Here is a 13406-nt window from a genome sequence, read left to right on the forward strand (position 1 = left end):
GCAGCCATGCAGGAGAAGGCAAAGGCAGGGGGATTCTGGGTGCTGCTGTTCTGGGCCCTGATGGGGGGATGCTGGGCCAAGGAGCCTCCGGAGGAGGCTTATCGGAGGAAGGTAAGAAGGGGCCCTTTCATGGATGCTTAGTCAGAGTTATTAGGTATCATTCATGTATCATGTACTCATGTTTATTATCTGTCATTGATATATTACTTATTCATATTTATTATCATTCATGTATCATATATTCATATTTTTATATATCATTGATATATTAAGATTTATTATATATCATTGACATTATTTATTCTTATTTGTTATATATTATTCATGTATTATATATTCATGTTTATTATTTATCGTTGATATATTGTTTATTTAGATTTATTATATGTCATTGACATTATTCATTTTTATTATATATCATTCATGTATCATATATTCATATTTATTAATTACCATTGATATATTATTTATTCATATTTATTATCATTCATGTACCATATATTCATATTTATTATATATCATTGATACATTATTTATTAAGATTTATTATATATCATTGACATATTATTTATTCAGAGTTATATATCACTGGTGTATTATTTATTCAGATATAAATATATAATATTTATTATATATATTATATATCATTGATGTATTCAGATTTATTCTATATCATTGATGTATTATTTAATCAGATATATATCGCTGATGTGTTTGTTCAGATTTATTATATATCATTGCTATATTATATATCCCTATTTATTAATTTTTCATACAGGCCGTTTGACATCCTAATACTCAACATTCAAAAAAAGGGGGGAAAGGAGCCGAAAAAGACAAAATTTAAAAAGAGAGGCTATGGATATATCTTATATTGGGGTGGCCTTGGGCAAGTCACACTCTCTCAGCCTCGGTTGTGCGCCTTTCCACTTAATGGGGGCCTATCATGGTGTTTTCATGGCAGGATTTGTTCAGAGGTTGGCTTGCCGTTGCTTTCCCCTGAGGCTGAGAGAGTGTGACTTGCCCAAAGTCACCCAATGGGTTTCCAGGGCTTTTAAAAGTTGTTATTATTGTTATTGATAAGGAGACATTTAATGAGGGTTTCTTAAGATGGGGTTTGCCTTGGCCTTCTTCCTCTGTTCTTCTTGGGAGAGAAAGTTCCTTCTTTTCAGCTCTGCAACATTTCAATGCGCTGTTCTTACTTCCTTTATCTTTGGAGGAGGAAGTGACTTTAGTGTGGCTTTGAATTGTCGGGGCGTGTAAATGCTTTTCGGCGTGCCTTTCCGCACACTGCTTTCATGCTCCGTTTTATGAGATTTTGGTCCTTGCTGGGCCACAAAAACACACACGGTGGCCTTAGGCCAGTCACACTCTCTCAGCTGCATTTGCGCACCCAGAGACTGACAGTTGCCTGCCATGCAGGAATACACAACTAAAGCACCTTCAGAAGACGGCAAGGCAACTTTTGCGTTGTTATGTGCCTTCATGCTGTTTCCGATTTATGGTTTTCTTGGCAAGATATCTTCAGAGCAGGTTTGCAACCATTGCCTTCCCTTGAGGCTGAGATAGTGTGACTTGCCCAGGGTCACTCAATGGGCTTCATGGCCAAGCAGGACTTCGAACCTGGATCTCCAGAATCGTAGCCCCAAACTCCAAACCCAGGACCCCTTAGCATAAGAGCCATGGCAGCTAAAGCAGTGTCAAACTGCATCGATTCCGCAGTGAAGATGCATCCTAAAACTGCATCTTTGCTGCAGAGTTAATACAGTTTGCTTTAAGTACCATAGCTCCATCTGACAGAATGATGGGATCTCTAGTACGTTGGGGCACCGGAGCTCTGATAGAGAAGGCTAAATAGCTCACAAAACTACAGATCCCATAATCTCATAATGCCAGGGCAGTTCAAACGGCATCGAACTGCATTCATTTTGCACTCCAAGAGTTGCAAAAAAAGAAGATTGCAACCTTCTTCCTTGCGCCTTAGCAAGCGTGGCCGATGGTCAGGGATTATGGGAGCTGTAGTCCGAAGAAGGAGAGCTCTATTCTGTAATGTTGTGTTAAGCTAAAGTCTTCTTTTTCTTCCCAGGTGTCTCTGGAATACAATCCCGGCCGAAATAGCTCCGATGTGAACCTCCTCCACATCCGTGCCATCGGCCAGAACGACACCATCCACTACATCTGGAGCACCATCGGGGCACCCACGGTTGTGTTGGCCTACACAGGGAGCGACAACAGCACCCTCCACGTCAACTGGACCAAGCTCCTTTCGCCGTCGCCCGCTGGCGCCATCCGGATCGATCCACCGGAGAGCCTCTTATATTCCACGGCTGTTGTGTTTGCCAAGGTGCGTCCCAAATGCGAGTCAGTGGGTGACCTTAGGCGAGTCACACTCTCTCAGTCTCAGGGGAAGGCAATGGCAAACCTCCTCTGAACAAACCTTGCCAATAAAACCCCATTATAGGGTTGCCATAAACCGGAAATGATTTGAAGGCACACAACAACAACAGACCCAAATGTGGGAAGGGAAGAAGTAGAGAACTTGCCAACTGCAGATGCCAGTTTCTGGGTGATGCTGGAGGGGGGAAAGGGTGGTATGAGATAGGGCTTATACCTGGGATGGGTAACTTTGGCATTTCTAGGGATCAAGCCCTTGACCCAGAATATGGCACCCTGATCATGGGTTTTTAAGGTTGCAATGGGGAGCTCAGGGCTGGCAGGCCGATCATTGTGGGTTTTTCTTCCCTATATGTTTTTGTTGTTGCTTTCAAGTCATTTCCGACTTACGGTGACCCCGAAGCCCTTGACCCAGAATATGGCACCCTGATCATGGGTTTTTAAGGTTGCAATGGGGAGCTCAGGGCTGGCAGGCCGATCATTGTGGGTTTTTCTTCCCTATATGTTTTTGTTGTTGCTTTCAAGTCATTTCCGACTTACGGTGACCCCGAAGCGAACCAGCCGTGGGGTTTTCTTGGCAAGCTTTGTTCAGAGGGGGTTCCCTTAAGGCAGAGGGACTGGTCTTTTAGTGCCATTAATGTTCATGTTAGAAGCCTAGGTGAGCAAGGAAAGGAAAGCCATGCTGAAATGGAAACAACATTGTGGACTTTGTGATGCTGTTTTTACAAAAGGTGTTTGAGTACAACGGCACCAACACATCGGATCTCTCCAAAGCGCTGGCGGCGGACTTCTATCCCACCTACGATTTGGGCAACTTCACCTGGGACAGCCTCGACGGAAAGGTGAACAAGACCGGCAGGACGGCAACGTTTCGGGGGGTCGGCGCGGATCACGGAGGAGCCTTCTGGAACGGAAGCATCTCCTTCCAGGTAAAAGGAGAGTTTGGGTCAGGAGAGAGTGACTGCAGTGGACTCTGGGGACACATTGGCTGCTGGAAAAGATAGTCCAAAAATGGTCACCGAGCCCAAAAGACCCACAGAAATCTTCCTCCTGTTGTTTCTTCCACTGTGGCTGGTTTTTAGGTGATGGCTTTCGAAGCCAGCAATCGGGACGCTCCTCTCCCGCGCCTCCTGCACACCGCCAACAGCACCAAAGTGGAGTTCGTCATGCGTGGGGTGGCTCCGCGGGGAAACCATTCCCGCTTTGCTCTGGAGATCGTCACCGTCGAAGACCGGCGCGGACACAAGCAGCTGCAGTCCCTCCGCTCCATTGATGACGAATATACACCAACCATATTCGAGGTGCGTTTGGGCTGGTCTTTCCACCCACAACATCTTATTGATTGATTGATTGATAGATTGATGGATTGGATTGGATTGCCGTCCCAAAATGGGACTCAAGGCCTCCTTTCTTCTCTCCTTGGCACAGATGGCACAGCTGGTTTCTCTGCCCCGCAACAACAGCGTTGGGTCCAGCTTCCTTCAGTGGAAGACAGCGGCTTATGCCTCCCAGGACGCCCAGCGGTCAGACACAGTCCACTGCCAGTATTATCCACTGCAGACGGTCAACTGCACCGCGCCGAGGCTTAGCATCATCCACGCTTTCTTTGGCGAGGCGCTGGAGAGGCACTACGGCGTGGCCGCGATCAATATTTCCTTTGGCAGCGAGGACAGCGAGGCTTACGCTGAAAAGGGCTACTTGAGCTGGTGAGAAGGCATCCCGGAGGCACTAGGTCTTCGCTATAGGATATGGGCAGAGCAAAGAAAATGGCCAACGCCTGGCTCTGGTTAGGATGCTGGGATGTCGCGGAAGCTTTTGTGTGCATTCCTTGCGCACTTTGGTCCACCTGCCTTTGCCAGCAGCGTCCTCAGAGCAGACTCAGGTCAGGTTTGGGGTCTTTTTCTACCCCAAGTTGGTGGCCCTTTTCAACAAGGGAGATCCCCTGTTTAAAGAGGGATTGGAAGACAGCATTTGGAAATAGTCCCAGACTGAAAAGTCAAAAGCACTGAGGGAATGCCAGGAAGAGATCTCTGGAAGATGGAACGAAAGTCCCAGGTAGGAGCGGATGAAGGAGAAAGAGTACGAAGGACAAAGAATATCTGCAGGATTCAGGATTTGGGAGGAAACCAGTGTACAGGGATACAAGGAGAGGTTGGCATCTAAAACAAATTGAGTATCTTAATCTGGAATTCCAAAGTCGTGGACCATTTTGGAATATTTCGGTGTTTGGAATTCCAGATTAGGGGAAGACGCAATTTATACAGCCGTCCCTCTTTTTGTGCAGACTTCGAATCCGTGTCCCTCGATTATGCGCGAGGGGCAAACGGAGGGACATAAAATGGGGCGTGCCACCATTTGAGCCAATCTGGTTTGAATATTGGTGGATTTCCATTTTCGCGAGGGGTCCGGAACGGATCGCTTGGGAAAATGGAGGGGCGACTGTACTTCTTTTTCTACTCTTCGCATGTTTTGTTGTTGTGTGCCTTCAAATGGTTTCTGAGTCACTCTAAGGCAAACCTATCCTGTCACCCTCCAGTGCTCAATCCATTCTGCCGCGCAGCCTTGCCTTGTAGTTTTCACTCAAAACTTGGGGGGAAAAGGGAAGAGAAGCGGAAGGCGGAAGGGAGAAGGTGACGGTTAGGGAGGAAGTAGCAGGTGATAAATGTTTTTGTTCCTTGCCTTTCCCTTCCAGGTCTGCGCTGATCGGTTACGGAGAGCCCCCCAAAGACTCCTTCTCCACAATGGTGATCGCCATCCTTGCGGTGGCGCTGGGGACTCCATTGGTGCTTTTGGTCGCGGGCGGCATCACGGTTTGTGTGGCCCAGAAGAGGCAATATTCGGAATATGAACCAATCAACTGAAAACCCTTAAACCGGAGCGGGGCAACGATTGACTCTCACACAACCAAATGGGCCAAAGATGCCTATTGCACTGTTATTAGACCACTCTTTGCTGCTTGATTTGCCGTGAAATTGGAGATCTGGTTGACGTCTTTAATTCCTTTGTGGGTTCGGGGGTCCTTTCGTGGCTGGTGAGGTTACGCTTGGAAAGTCTGGGGTGCCTTCAGGGTCCCCAAAATGTTTTTTGATAGCTTTGGCACTAAAAGGAGGCGCGGGTGCCACCATTTTGTGTTGCTTCTGGGCTCTTTTAGGCGGAAGAGAGGCTTTTTATTTCCCTCCGCAACAGTAAGCGAACAAGGATTTGACTTCCACTTAATGTCCATTTCTTCTCCTTTGTTAGGGAGGGGGAAAAAGCCTCTCTTGGGATTGAAATAACCCAAAAAGATGACAAAATTGACCTTTGATCTCCTATGTCTTATTGATTGATGGATGGATTGATTGATTGGATTGATCTCCAGGAGTCCTTTGAGCTGAAAAGGGAGGAGAAGCATCCCTCTAAAGCTGCTTCCTTCTGATCTTTGGAGAAGAGGATATTAGTATTTTGTTTTTCTGGTGTTTTAATGGCATAAGCGGCAGAGGATCATTCTCATCCTTGAATTCGGGACTCCTGTGACGCGCGAACGGTTTTTCAATCCCTTCGGTTTACAATCGTTCCTCTCCAAAGGGGATGCTGGGATTTATCTTTCTCTTTCCTTGCAACTTGCCGTGTTGCAAGAGAAAAAGCAATAGTCTCTTGAGCAAGCCTGGTATTATGTTCTGGCCATGGAGAAAACTCAGGGAAAGCTCTGTTTCGGGGCCTTCGTTTCTCATTTCTGTTGTGCGTCTTTGGTGTGGTTTTTCTTATTTGCATATCTGGGGTTTCTCTTGCTTTGGGGGAGTCTCTCTATGAAGAGGAAGGGAAAGAAATGGCACGGTTCTCCATACAGTGCAGACTTTTCCCTCCCAAATATTCTGGCTTTGTTCTTTAAATTCTTCTTTGAATCATAACCTGTTGATTTGATCGGTTGCGAAAAACAGTTGACCAATGCTCTGAAATGTTTGCTTCAGTCGAAAGGGCAAACCACTTAGTTGCGTTGTTTACAGGCTAATGGTAAAAGCCCCTAAAACAAATAGATATATATGTTTTAAATTGCACTATCGATTGTAAAGGAATGCACCTTTCTTGTATAAAAGTTAATTCGTTTCTTGGGGTGCCAGGAGCGTAGCAGTCGAAAGACTGGAGGCCAGGACTCTGTTGAGTATAATAAGTAACCTCTCTTGGTCTGATCCCCCCAAACTAGACGGAAGCGCCATTTGCCCATGCGCCAACCATCGATGGAAGGGATCTCCTTCTGCCCTTGCAGGTGCCCAGCAAAGTTGGCTGAGAAAGGGACTTACAACCAGGAAAATAGTGTCACGATTATGGCTAGCGATTGTGAATGTGCAACAGGTAGGGATGGGTAAACCTAGATAACCCAAACATAGTTAGGGTCGCCACTCAGCCACCTTGTGGCGCTGTTTCCATGATGGTGATGCCAACTTTAGCGGGCATTGGCTTCATGTGCAGAAGGAGATCCGTGTTTCTGGTGCTCGGCGCATGGTACGTTTTGGTAAGGTTTGGGTGGATGGGACCAGGAGAAGTTCCTTGACGAAGTATATTTAACTTAGGTAGCTGATACAGAGTATTACTGGTGCCAGGGCTCCAGGCAAGGCGCATGGACACATTGGAGGACCAAACAGCCTTTGGCTCGGTTCTCACATCCTCCAAAGCTTGGGTCCATCTTTGCCATGGGTCACCATTTCCCCCACAAACTGGGACCAGTGATAAAGTTCTCACTTGTTATGCACCAGGGAGGTTTTAAACTGGTAACGTTTCACTGGCAGCCGGTTTGGACTGCTGCCTTTTTGTGTTTACTTCTTCGCATGGCGTAGTATCATGCGCCAAAGGGATGTTATTGACTTGTTGAACGTATCTGTTTTTTGGGGTGGGGACTTTATGGGTATCCCCCCAAAAAAGTTTCTCTCTTATGGACCCATTAAAGAACATAATTATTTTGGAAATGCTTTTGTGTGGTCGCTGCATCTCGGTGCATGTTTTTTCTTCCAGGGTTTTATGGAGGCGAAATATCCAACTAAGTCCTGAGCGCCAGGTACCACTTTTCAAGTACATTTATTTCTGCGCACTTACTTTACTTACTTACTATCCACTTTCTTCGCTGGGTGACTTTGGGCAAGAAGGCAGTGGCAAACCTCTGGACAAATCGCGCCACAAAACCCCCGCAATTGGGTTGCCTTAGGGTCACCATAAGTTGGGAACAACTTGGAGGCATGCAACACAAACACACAAACCCAGAGTCGTCTAGTGCATAACTAAACCATCCGTAACAAGTTCTTTTTTTAAAGCCTCCAACGTTGTTTTGGAACAAGGCTAGAACTTTTGTTTTCGCTTTTGACAGCTTGTGAGGTTTTATTTCATTGCATTAAATATGTGCCAGAATCAAAACAGTAAAGAGAGGTTTTCAAGGTTCACAGTCAAAAAATCAACATTTCACATCTTGGCAAATGTTCCAAAGTACCGATGCTACATTTTCTTGAAGCAAACCCATCTGCTTTACTTCTTGGAACGACAAAACATACATTTATATACAAATATCCCCCGCACAAAAACCCCAAACCTTTATTTCATGGGTGGCTGAGACAGTGAGACCTTTGCTTTCTGATCAACTGTTTCATGCACCAAATGATGAAAAATATTGTGTATAGAACGACGTTCAGACTATGTGCAAAAAGTGCATACAATGAGTATCCGCTGGGGCTTTGTTCCACCAAAATACATGAATGCTTAAGTCCCATGAACGCTTAAGACCCAGACGTGGTTAGACTGCAGTCCCCAGCATCCATTGTTGGCTATGATGGCCCAGGCTGATGGGAGCTGCAATCCAACCCTTTACAATACTTCCTTAGTATCTGCTGGGGTTTTGTTCCAGGACCCCAAAATTGGTGGATGCTGAAGTCCCATTTAGTACAACGTTGGGGTAAAACAGTCTCCCTTATACAAAATGTAGAAGCATAAAAGGAAACCATGGTCCAGACTTTTAATATCTCAAAGAGCCCAACGTCTTTCGGCCTTGTCCCTCATTGGCCTTCTTCAGGGGCTACTGTAAAGTACATAGAAGTTCATTTATTATAGTTGCGGTGTTTAGATTTCGGACCCTTCTGCAAGACAGCCCTTCTTCAACCCCAATATCTGGGCTTGAAAGCCTTTTCCTCCCCAGCGCTGTCCTCCGTGGCAAAGAGGCTCTCCGAATCCACCAGGAACATGCTGTAAAGGTTGAAGAGGAGCATGGCGACCAGCGGCAGGAACGTCAAGCCGAAGCCGAATCCGCGGAAGGAGCGTCCCATGGCATAGGCCAGCCAATAGAGGAGCCTGGAGGAGCAGCGGACAGGGAAGGAAAAGGCCAAAAAGTGGTGTCAAGGTGCTTTGCTTTTGCAACGTGGCTGCAGCCCAAGCCTAAGACTCGGACGCCCAGCATCCCCAGATGAGTGGATGGTTTTTCCCCTCTTACCGTGAAATGGCAAATAGGGCGGTCAGGAGAGGGATGAGCTTGAGGCCTTCCTGGGGCAGGTAAGTCGAGAGGACGGCGATGTTGAAGAAGTAGAGGATGAAGAGGTGGACTGACTGGGAGACGTAGCGGCGGTGGATCTCCACTTCCCTGTGGAGCTCCCCAAAGGGCTGCAAGGCAGAGAAGCAGAGGCGGGAGACGCCATACACAACCATACCTGGGAAGAGAGAGAGAAGGCCCACCTGAGCATTGTCCGGGACGCATGTGGCTGGGTACCATTGTGGCGAACGCTACCCAGGAGGAAGAAGAGACCTCTTGCGTAGCATTCGCCTGCGAGTTCATTTCCACACATACACAGGATTTGTTATTTGAATTGCCATCCTCACGTACCAATTGACATCCTGGGTGGATATGGCTTTGAAACCATGTTTCTTATGTATCACGCCACCTGCGTGCATGGCGTTTTACAAGTTGTGATGGAACAGGTCTCGGCTTGCCTGTTCAAACAAAGGCGCACCTGGAAGAATTTTTATGAGCGAGTTTTTCTCGCTTTTACGAGCAAAAAAGATGAAGGGGAAAGAGCGAGATAAAGGAGTAACTGCGCTGTTCAGTGCCTCCAAAGCCTTAGGAAAAGCAAGGGAGCTGCCCCTTGGGTCCTGTAGAATAACCTGTTGTGGTTGTTGTTGTTGTTGTTGTGTGCCACCAACTTAAGGCAACCCTAAGCCTTACCTATCATACCAGGGTTTTCTTGGCAAGATTTCAGCGGAGGTTTGCCATCGCTATCCTTTGAGGCTGAGAGAGCGTGACTTGGCCAAGGGTTTTTTTCCATGGCTAAGTCGGGAACCGAACCCTGGTCTCCGGAGCCGTAGTCCATCTCTCAAACCACCATGGCAAGGTTTGAGTGCCCCGAAATTTAGGAGGACTAAGAAAGTGGTTAAAATGCCATTTTACCATCCCAAGAGATCATTAGGGGAAATTTGGGGAGCTTCCTAGACGGCAAATGCCTTATTTCTCCTTCCTTGGAGGCCTTTAAACAAGCTGGATGGCCATCTGTCAATGGGGATGCTTTGATTGTGAGTTCCTGCATGGAAGAATGGGGTTGGACTGCATGGCCCTTTTTGGGGTCTCTTCTAACTCTAGGATTCTGTGTATTCCTGTATGTCAGAAGGGGGTTCAACTACATGGCCCTTGGGGTCCCTTCCAACCCTATTACTCTATGTATTCCTGCATTGCAGAATGGGCTTGGACTGCATGGCCCTTGGGATCTCTTCCAACTCTGTGATCCTATTATTCTACTTGCCTTACTCTGCTACAAGTGTCATCCTTATTGCTCACCTATGATTATGGGGAACGTGGCAAAAACCCCGCAGCGAAGGGTGTAGACCAAGCGGGAGGCCATGGTGGGCATCGAAGGGGCATCAAAGGGCAGGAAGACGTAAGCGCCGTAGACCAGGCAAGGGAAGATGATGGTGGCGCCCAGCATGGAGGCCACGGCTTTGAGGTTGGCGGAGCTGCAGGTGCCGTTGCAGAGACACGGGAGCCTGTCTGCGCACGCCTTGGCGCCCTCTCCATCGTCGCTGGGCAAGTCGTCGAAGTGGGCCGAGTGCCTGCGAGGGATGAAATCCTGCTTTTCGACGTCGCCGGTATCCTTGCTGCGCGCTGTCGTCTCCTCGTATTCCCATCGCTGCTGCTTCTTGGCGTCGTACCCCATCGGCTTGCGTTCGATGCAATGGGGGTCGATGGGCACGAAGACGTGAGACGCCACTTTGGGCATTGTGTTGCTCTCCTCTTCTTCCTCCTTGGTGCTGATGGAGGAAGGAGTTCTGGAGGACCTATCCAAGGACCCATCGTCCACAGCAGGCCCCAAAATGGCTTCTTCTCGTCTCCCTTCAGGGCTGGGCCTTGCGTCAGACCCTGGCGCCTTGTGTGCCGTCGTCTCACGAATCGAACCACGGGGCGATTGACCCCATAGTAAGGTGGTCTCATAGTCCTCAAAACTCTCCTCTTGGGTCTCAAGTTGGGTCGACTTCTTTGTATCTTGTCCCAAAACGCCCATCGCCACTTCCTCTGCAGGCGCGGCGGCGGCCATTTTGTGCCGCCCAACCTTTCCAGAACCTTCCAATATCTGTTCCAATGCTTAGGATATTTCATATATTTCCATGAAGGCAATTTTCTCAGTTATCCCAATGGCTCCAAATAGCCCAGAAAGTAAAGAACGGATCCGGAAGACGGAGGTCACCGTCCGTGGAAACGTTTAAGCCTGGATTTGTCTCGTTTTTTCTCAGCCTTGCTCTACAAAGGGATGGAAAAACAGACACAATAAGTATGTTTTAAAAGGTGTGTAGTGTTGAGGGACTTTCTATCAAGTGGAGAAGGCAAACAACTGCCGGAAACCACACAGTTGTGACTCTGGGTTAATCTTTAAATGGAGGAAACTCAAAAACAACCGCTGGGAATTCAAACCTTTTCTCAATCCAGACCAGACCAGACTAACTATAGGTTGCAGTTACTCAGCGATCGGTGAGATGAATTATCGGATACCTGCCCAGAAACTACTAGAACCTGGACTAACCAGAATCATGCCTCCTTTTTTATTTGGCCCGGAGGACGAGAAAGCAAAGGAGTAAACTATGAGGAGATTATGGACTTTGCAATAAGTCTGCCCTCCGAAATGGCATTTTCCTTGTAATTTCCAAAATGCTTAGCCTTCCTGGGATTGAGACCCTGGAAATAATTCACTCCTCGATCTCTTCCGTTTGATCATTATTACCTTTGTCATTACACATTATCATTTGCCGTTACACATTGTAATGCAACCACTATTTAGGCATCCATTGTCATTATTATCTTTGCCTTCCCATTATTCTCATTATTAACTTTCTCATTATCCTTATTTTCATTACTAGCTTTATTAGCTTCTCATTCGTAGCTTTGCCTTCGTTGGATCCCTAAACGGTGGTTGCATTTACACTGGAGAAATAATGCCATTTGTAAAATTAAAGGGGTTTGTCTGAATGGAGAGTCTGGCAATCTGTCTGAGAATTGGAGGCTGAGAATTGGAACTCGTAACCCCATCGAAGTGTTCGCTTTGCAGACGGACAGAGCCCTTTAATTTTGCTTTGAATGTGTGTTTGAGTATATATAATATGTACATGCATAGGAAGGAAGGAGGAAGGAAGGAAGGAAGGAAGGAAGGAAGGAAGGAAGGAAGGAAGGGGACTGAGAAAGAGAAGGAAGGAAGGAAGGATAGGGACAGAGAAAGAGAAGGGAAAGAAAGAAAGAAAAGGAAGGAAGGAAGGAAAGGGAAAGAGAGGGAAAGAAAGAAAGAAGGAAGGAAGGAGGGAAAGAGAAAGAAGGAAGGAAGGAAAGGGAAAGAAAGAAAGAAAGAGAAGGATGGAAGGAAGGAAGGGAAGTGTGTATTGTGTAATGCTTTGAGTTTCAGGCTACGACTCTAGAGACCCAGGTTCGAATACTGACTCAGCCTTCAAACCCAATTGTGTGACCCTTGGCAAAAAGTCACACTCTCTCAGCCTCAGAGGAAGGCCATGGCAAACTGTATCTGAAGTAACCTGCCCAGAAAAACCCATGCTTAGGATCGCCATGCGTTGGAAACAACCTGGAGCCACACAACAACGCGCAACGATCCCGTTCTTAAGAGCAAGGAAATGTGCCAAGGAAAGCGGAACCAAAGAATGTGCAAAACATTAAAAGACAACTCTTAGTATAATGGAGGATGGGAACCGGTGCCGGCAGCATCTCACCTGTCCTCAATCCCATGCGCTGCGTTGTGTTGTGGTTTTGCCACTCCTTCGTTGCTTCTTTCACGATCGCACAACAGAGCTTTGCTCCGCGGATCTATTTTAGCATTTGCCAATATCTATCTTCGGAGATGTCTTTGCCATAAGTTCCCTTCTTGGTCACGGCTCTCCCTGCCTTTGCTTCCTTGCCTTCCCTTGGACTTTCAAACCTGTCTAACCAGTCCAGGCAGCAATGACAGATGATGGCCAGAAGGGATGGTCCCACCCTCCGGGTTTCGCACTTGGCGCACGCACAGCGAAAGGCCTGGGTGCCATCCGCGCTTCTGTGGTTGCCAACCACCCTCGACTCATGGCCCCCTGCGCATGGGACAGCGCCAAGAGCCCCCATTGTCCACTACTCTCCTTAGTTCCTGCGCAATTCATGCTCATGTCCACCTTCATAGAGTCCAACCATCTGGCTTGCCGTCTTCCTCTCCTTCTGCTACCTTCTACCTTTCCTAGCCTTGTCGTCTTTTCCAGTGGTCCATCTCTTCTCATGATGAGTCCAAAGTACGACGGCCTCAGTTTGAGCATCTTGGCTTCCAAGGAGGGTTCAGCCCTGACCAGTGGCCTCCTTAATAGACTCCGTGATAGATATAATATAATGTGGAATAGAGTCCATCCATCTTGCCTGCCGTCTTCCTCTCTTTCTGCATCACTCCGCCTTTCCTGGCATCAATGACTTTTCTAATAAGTGGCACCTTTTCCTATATATATATATATATATATATATTGTTTTATAAAAGCTCACATTATACATACATACATGCACA

At 47.1% G+C, this 13406-nt stretch overlaps 2 protein-coding genes across 2 annotated transcripts; one reads left to right on the forward strand and one right to left on the reverse strand.

The window, feature by feature from the left end:
• Positions 1-9: 9 nt before the first annotated feature.
• GLMP (glycosylated lysosomal membrane protein) lies at positions 10-7334 on the forward strand. Its single transcript, XM_089483573.1, has 6 exons — positions 10-111; positions 2087-2344; positions 3126-3323; positions 3477-3695; positions 3823-4100; positions 5087-7334. Exons 1-6 carry the CDS (start codon positions 61-63, stop codon positions 5253-5255), a joined length of 1173 nt encoding a protein of 390 aa, XP_089339699.1. The 5' UTR covers positions 10-60; the 3' UTR covers positions 5256-7334.
• A 436-nt stretch (positions 7335-7770) lies between these two features.
• TMEM79 (transmembrane protein 79) lies at positions 7771-13292 on the reverse strand. Its single transcript, XM_089483384.1, has 4 exons — positions 12598-13292; positions 10172-11128; positions 8840-9053; positions 7771-8700 (listed from the first exon to the last, which is right to left on the reverse strand). Exons 2-4 carry the CDS (start codon positions 10923-10925, stop codon positions 8508-8510), a joined length of 1161 nt encoding a protein of 386 aa, XP_089339510.1. The 5' UTR covers positions 10926-11128; positions 12598-13292; the 3' UTR covers positions 7771-8507.
• Between the last annotated feature and the right edge of the window lie 114 nt (positions 13293-13406).

Source organism: Sceloporus occidentalis, unplaced genomic scaffold, assembly GCF_023333645.1.
Source record: "Sceloporus occidentalis isolate IW3139 unplaced genomic scaffold, rSceOcc1.0.p SCAF_20, whole genome shotgun sequence".
NCBI classification, from domain to species: Eukaryota; Metazoa; Chordata; class Lepidosauria; order Squamata; family Phrynosomatidae; genus Sceloporus; species Sceloporus occidentalis.

Bases quoted from the DNA above. Each gene is read 5' to 3' on its own strand.
- GLMP (XM_089483573.1), top strand. From the start codon at position 61: ATGGGGGGATGCTGGGCCAAGGAGCCTCCGGAGGAGGCTTATCGGAGG. The intron at 3,324-3,476 runs GTAAAAGGAGAG...GCTGGTTTTTAG, and splicing joins ACGGAAGCATCTCCTTCCAG to GTGATGGCTTTCGAAGCCAG. The intron at 4,101-5,086 runs GTGAGAAGGCAT...TTTCCCTTCCAG, and splicing joins GAAAAGGGCTACTTGAGCTG to GTCTGCGCTGATCGGTTACG.
- TMEM79 (XM_089483384.1), bottom strand. From the start codon at position 10,925: ATGGCCGCCGCCGCGCCTGCAGAGGAAGTGGCGATGGGCGTTTTGGGA. The intron at 9,054-10,171 runs GTGAGCAATAAG...CTCTCTTCCCAG, and splicing joins CACGTTCCCCATAATCATAG to GTATGGTTGTGTATGGCGTC. The intron at 8,701-8,839 runs GTAAGAGGGGAA...CTGCTCCTCCAG, and splicing joins GCCCTATTTGCCATTTCACG to GCTCCTCTATTGGCTGGCCT.